Here is a 6,718-nt window from a genome sequence, read left to right as displayed (position 1 = left end):
AGTATAGGTGCGATAAACGGTCGTTCCCTCGCCAGCAATTCGCTCACTCTCTCTCTCTCTGTCTCAAAAATAAAAAATAAACACAGCTGTTCATTTTACTGTTGTGAAAGCACAAAGTATAAACTTCTCTCTCCTGGGAAACCTTTCAAAGCACGGACACTGCAAACTCTTTCAATAGGTGTTAAATGTTTTCTACCAAAAAAAAACTTCACCACATCACCACATGGTTATACGTTTTCCTTTATTAAAGAACAACAACAACAACACATTTTTATTAGTAGTAGTAGATTTTCTCTGGAGCATCCGCCGTACAAATGCCTGTGCACGAGCTGTTACTATAGAAACAATAACGTACTAGAACGAGCGCATTAATATAAACCTATCGCTCATGTTACAGCACACCTTCTGACCAATCAGATTCGAGCATTCAACCGCGTTGTAGTATAAATAACTACAACAAATACTGTTAACTCTTGACTTAAATAAACTACATGGAGTATGTCCATGTATAGTCAATTTAAAACGACATTTTACAGGATAGACAGGCGTTTTTTTTTCTACAAAGTTGCCAAAAAAAGTGCGCGAGCGCCAAGAAAAGACTCAATTTCCCATAATGCAACATCTTAAAGGTGTCTGTGACATTCGCCTGCGCGGAATAATTATTATTTTTTCTTAATATTTGCGTTAGAGATCAAATATGTTCTTGGATATTCTGTTTGACATATTCTAAATAAACAAAAACCAACAAACAAATAAACAAATAGTCTGTTAGTCCACACGTGGTTCTCTTTTTAGGGCGGCGGGGTCCTGAAGTAGTTGGTTGAGGTGTCCTCACACACACACATACACACACACGCACACACACACTCCGAGAAGTTTCAGTGGAAAGTTGAGCTTAAATAAGAGCGAGTTGTTAATTTAAAACAGGCGGCTTTTAGGCGTTATTGCTGGTGTTCTCACACAGAAGCTGCTTGTTGTTGTTGTTGTTGTTGTTGGAGGCAGAATGCGGCTGAGCTGGGCATTTGTTAGAGTCTTGTTATGGCTGTGTGTGTCGGAATGGAGTGCAGTCACCGGCGCTTTCACACAGGCTCTGGACAGCGACTTCACCTTTACTCTTCCTCCCGGCCACAAGGAGTGTTTCTACCAAACCATGAAGAAAGACGCCTCCTTGGAAATTGAGTATCAGGTTAACTCACTCACCTTTCGCTTTCTGTTCGAGTTCAGTGCACACTTTAAGCTTTTACTGCTTTTTATTGCATGACCAGGTGCAGTGTGACACCCTGCAGCTCCAGGAGCCATTAGTTTGTTCGCAGTAAAATAAAATAAATTTTAAATAAATAAAATAAAAATAAATAAATAATGTGGCATAATCAGGAAACATCAGGGTCAAGAGCTTGAGTTAGTGTTCACATCAAACATCAGAATAAAGAATAAAGTGTGATCTCTGTGACTTTAACCATGGCATGGATGTTGGTACCAGATGGGCTGGTATGAGTATTTCAGAAACTGCTGATCTCCTGGGATTTTCACACACAACAGTCTGTATATTTTACACAGAATCGTGTGAAAAACAAAAAACATCCAGCAGATCTAGGTGCAGAAACTCCTTGTTGATGAAAGAGATCAGACGAACATGACCAGACTGGTCTGAGCTGACAGGAAGGCTATAGTAACTCAAATAATCACTCTTTACAACCATGATGAGCAGAAAAGCATCTCAGAATGCAGAACACACTGAACCTTTAGGCGGATGGGATATAACTACAGAAACCCACACTGGGTTCTGCTCCTGTCACACATCTGAGGCTGCAGTGGGTTCACTGAAACTGATGATCTGATGATGTTCCTGTCTTCAGTTGCCCATAAAGTGGTCAGTGAGTGTGCAAGACCAGTTTCCACATCAGTAAAGAGCAGACTTGTGGCACAGTCCGAATAGTGTTATGAAACACATATCTGAAGTCAGAGTTGCAGGCAAAGGGTCGTTATTTCACATCATTGTCTTGGGGTCTCCTGGGATTTGGGCCTGGTTTAGAGAGACATTACGACGAAGGGCGGTTTACAGACTTCCTGATGTGTGTTGTTGAATCTGCAGGTCCTGGATGGCGCAGGACTGGACGTGGATTTCTACCTGTCCTCTCCCACTGGTCACATTCTGGCCTCTGACTTCAGGAAGTCTGACGGAGTTCATACGTAGGTTTAACACACACTTTTCACTCATTCTTTCTGTCTACATTTATTATTATTATTATTATTTTTACGTTAGATACCCTAATGGTGTCTGGCGTTTTTTTTCTCAGAGTGGAGACCGAGGATGGAGACTACATGTTCTGCTTCGACAACTCCTTCAGCGCGGTGTCTGAGAAGGTTATTTTCTTCGAGCTCATTCTGGACAACATGGATGACGGAGAAGATCCTGAGAGCTGGAAGGAGTACGTGCAAGGCGCTGACCTGCTGGACATGAAGTTGGAAGACATCATGGTGAGGGAACACACGCATCTCAGCACCTTAGCACTGAGAATAGCTCTCTTACAAGACAGCTTTCTAACCATGAAAAGAATCCTCCTAGCTCAGGAGAGCTCGATCTGGAGGCGCAGCTGAAAATACGGGTAGGTTTCGCAAAAATGAAAGCAGCAAGACTTTTATATTGGAATCATCATCAAGTCATTTCACAAGATCAGCAAAAACCACAGCAAGTGTTAATGAGAAGCAGTGACTCAAAAGGATGGGTGAAGTATGTGGCAAAATATATATCACTGTAGCACTTATATGGTTTCAACACTGGTTTTATTAACGTCAAATAATCAACAAGAAAAGGGTTGAAAACTGAAAAAGCTAGAGGAAAATAAATTGTGCAACAGATTACTCGTGATAGTGCTTTAACTTGTTGGTATCTTTATGCCTCTCAATATTTCTGAATAATAAGGATTCCTGAACTGACCACGTTCCACAATTCTGTTTGACTCACAGGTTATAAATAGATTCCAGATTACAATATTAGTTTCAGGAAGTTCACGATTAAAATTGCAGCTGTGCAGGAAGTGTTTCCGAGTGTAAAGGCGCTCAGAATGGTTTGCATGGAGGTGTGGACAGAGATCCCTCTACAAAATGTCTCCAGGCATTACAGACCCAGGCATTACAGACCTGGACCCAGGCATTACAGACCTGGACCCAGGCATTACAGACCTGGACCCAGGCATTACAGACTCAGGCATTACAGACTCAGGCATTACAGACTCAGGCATTACAGAACCAGGCATTACAGACCTGGACCCAGGCATTACAGACCCAGGCATTACAGACCCAGGCATTACAGACCCAGGCATTACAGACCCAGGCATTACAGACCCAGGCATTACAGACTCAGGCATTACAGACTCAGGCATTACAGACCTGGACCCAGGCATTACAGACCCAGGCATTACAGACCTGGACCCAGGCATTACAGACCCAGGCATTACAGACCCAGGCATTACAGACCCAGGCATTACAGACCTGGACCCAGGCATTACAGACCCAGGCATTACAGAACCAGGCATTACAGACCTGTACTCAGGCATTACAGACCTGGACCCAGGCATTACAGACAGAAAATCCAATAAAACAATAATGACAAAGTATAAAAGAAGCATCCGTTTTTGTATCGAGATCGAGGAAGTGTTTAATATCTGGGCAAGGGTCACTGATAAGCACACTACAAGACTAAACACGGCAAGCAGTCAAACAGCTGCTAATGTGAGACGACATCTGCATAGAAAATCACAGACGTGTATCTCAACAGGACTCGAACAGATGACGGTTGAGTTTGGTGAAACTCAGCCTGTAATTTTCTCAGAGGAGGACCGGAAACAAAATAACAGAGTAGCACCTGTAACGTACGAATTTACACCAGGACCCCATGTAAATTTAATCCTGTCTGAATATGGCTTATGTGTGTGCTTATTGTCTGAAATCTTTAATTCTCTGTTCCAAAGGTGAACAATAATAAATTATTACTATAAATGGAAGCACAGGAGGAATCAAACCTACTTTGCATTTTTCCAACAGAATAACATGCATTTCTTTTAGCCTGTCTCACTCTTCCACAGCGTTTTACTTTGTGTGTTTGTACCTGGTTTTAGTTCAGTGTTCTTCTCTTCCCAGGACACGATAAACAGCGTGAAGGCACGATTAGGGAAGAGTCTGCAGATTCAGACGGTGCTGAAGGCCTTCGAGGCGCGTGACCGCAACCTGCAGGAGAGCAACTACGATCGCGTCAACATCTGGTCTTTCACCAACGTGGTGGTGATGGTGGTGGTGTCCTGCGTGCAGGTCTACCTGCTGCGCAGCCTCTTTGACGACAAGAGGAAAACTCGCACGTAACCTCTGCCAAACATCTGGGAGGAGAAATTCTGGGACTGAAAAGAGAAATGTTCTCGTTTTCTCTCCATCATCAACCTTCTCCCTTCCTCTCCTCACCTTCACCTACTTCTGCCCACTCAAGCTGAGCCAAGAACACCCTGGTTTGTTTTCTCAGCCTATAAATTAAGAGACCCAGATCTCTAAGCTGCTATAGGTGACAGATCTTACAAAAAAAGAAGGACATTCAACATATTTTTAACTTAAACCAAGAATTAACTGATATTGTTGCAGTTTCTTATATCATCATTTTTAAAGTAAAATTCATCAACTTGATAACAACAATGACTGTAGAGATATCACTGAGGCACTGACACACATCTACACTGCTTATATATATTTTTTTCTTTTTTTCCTCAGATCAGCAGAATGAAATATGTTTAATTTAGGGAATATTTTATTGCATATTAAATGGTTTTCCTGCTCCTGGCGAAACAAAAGACACTCAGCTGTGCCAGAACTTTACTGTACTTCACCTGCCTTGGTTTTTCCTGTAAGATATCCAGTGAAATGTCTGCTGTAGATGTGCTCTATAAGATTGATATCTGAGGAACCTGAGGAACTTATCACAATGCTGCTTAGAGGTAACAAAAAAAACCCAAAACATGGCCATGATTAAAGACCTAATGACAACGCTGCTTCTTCAGCGCTCCCCACTGTGTCAGCTGCCCTAAAGGACGATGCCAAGGGCTGGTTTTGGCCCAGAATCACTGTGGAGTAAAGCGAAAGGGATCCTGCGTCTATAAATCACTACAGGACAGCGGAGCAGATCACATGACCTACAAGCTGTTCCTCTGGCCTCGCTGACCACAGCTCCAGTTGCAGCAATGCAACAAGCAGCCGAGTGAGTCAGGCGTGACCTGGAGTGATTTATAGAAAGACATTTCAGGCTTTGTAATTTGTCCACAGGATGTATGAGCTCAGGCTTAGCTGAAAAGTCGACCTTGCGTGTCCAGCATGAGATATGTCCAGCCTCTACGCACGCATCCCGAGCGGAATGAACGACGTGCTCGGAGACTACTAGTGAAAAGTTAGCAGATGAAATTGTCCTTCTGTGGCGTATCTACACCAAATATTTTCATTAACAGGAAGATTAATGAGTTGGGTTATAAAACATTATATCTTCTAATGACCAGCTTATAAAGTTCATTTCTCTCACGACTTCGTACAAATGAATGCCTTTACTTTACTTTCCATCAAACACTAATTTAACCTCTTCCCTACACATATAACAGCTACCTTTAGGGTGTGTATCTTTTTTGTTTTGTTTTGTTTTTTGTTGTCATTTTAAGCATGTACATTGCCAGCTGTTTAATACCTGACACCTGATGAGTATATAAAGTTATATTGGCTCTTTATCAGCATTTATGGAACCCTCAGGAAATCTACTGCATAGCATAGATATGTTTTAATGTGTATTTGGAATATAAAAAAAATCTCAAAAATGCATTGTTTGCCATCTAATATAGTTTGTATTACAATGCTTTATGCTATTACTGAGCAGTAATATAAATACTGGTCTCTATTAGAGGTGTGCATGAGACCTTTTGTTTTTTATCTCAATCCCACTTGCTGTTGCAGTTAATATTTTTGTTCATAACTGCCTGCAATATGTTGGATGAATGGATGAACGTGATGAGCGCATGACAAGAACCCACTCACCTCCCATGTTAATGAATCTGTCCTTTTTGTCGCACAGGCGTCATATGTGACCGCCTGCTCCTGTTTGGTCCGGGAGGATCCAGGTCCTGATGCACACCTCTAGTCTATATGATGAATAAGAGAAAACAAAAACATACTGAAAGAAGTTCCTCTAAAATACCTGGATTCATATTTGCCTTGGTGATGTTTTATTAATAGCATTGATTGCTGTGATGTACTGACTGTGCCATTGATGAGGTTTGTGAGTCTCAAATCAAAGAGTTCATACAGAAGTCATTAAAATTTTAATTATAGTAAAGTTTTGGAATCCTTTCTTTATCCTTTTAATGCTCTGTTTTGATCCTGAGCCTCATGGCCATGTATGATGAAGTGTAAAGCTTGGTTTATACTTCTGCGTTAACCAATATTTACGTCATTTTGTTCCACTCAGAGAGGGGGATCATGGGTAAACGTGGCATGCAGAGATGCACAGATGTGCTCTTAAGCCTGAGACAGTACAGTGGCCTCAAAACTATCACGCATACAAGTAAGGAAGATTAAAGATTCCCATAAATTAAACCCTTTCTGGACTCAGTTCCTCCGGCTCCACACTTAGTCACCCTTTAATTTAATTATCTACCTTCTGTTGATTCTCCTGATTTGAGCCAGCCTTGTTAACATG

At 41.6% G+C, this 6,718-nt stretch overlaps 1 protein-coding gene across 1 annotated transcript; it reads left to right on the top strand.

Annotated features, from left to right (window-relative positions):
• Positions 1 to 814: 814 nt before the first annotated feature.
• On the top strand, positions 815 to 6,355 carry tmed5 (transmembrane p24 trafficking protein 5). Its single transcript, XM_026944693.3, has 4 exons — positions 815 to 1,186; positions 2,093 to 2,190; positions 2,298 to 2,478; positions 4,141 to 6,355. The coding sequence occupies exons 1-4, from the start codon at positions 1,004 to 1,006 to the stop codon at positions 4,357 to 4,359; spliced, it is 681 nt and encodes a 226-aa protein (XP_026800494.1). The 5' UTR covers positions 815 to 1,003; the 3' UTR covers positions 4,360 to 6,355.
• Positions 6,356 to 6,718: the final 363 nt, after the last annotated feature.

Source organism: Pangasianodon hypophthalmus, chromosome 19 (assembly GCF_027358585.1).
Source record: "Pangasianodon hypophthalmus isolate fPanHyp1 chromosome 19, fPanHyp1.pri, whole genome shotgun sequence".
NCBI lineage: Eukaryota > Metazoa > Chordata > Actinopteri > Siluriformes > Pangasiidae > Pangasianodon > Pangasianodon hypophthalmus.
Note: the sequence above shows the minus strand (reverse complement) of the source record. Positions and strands in the feature narration are given on the sequence as shown.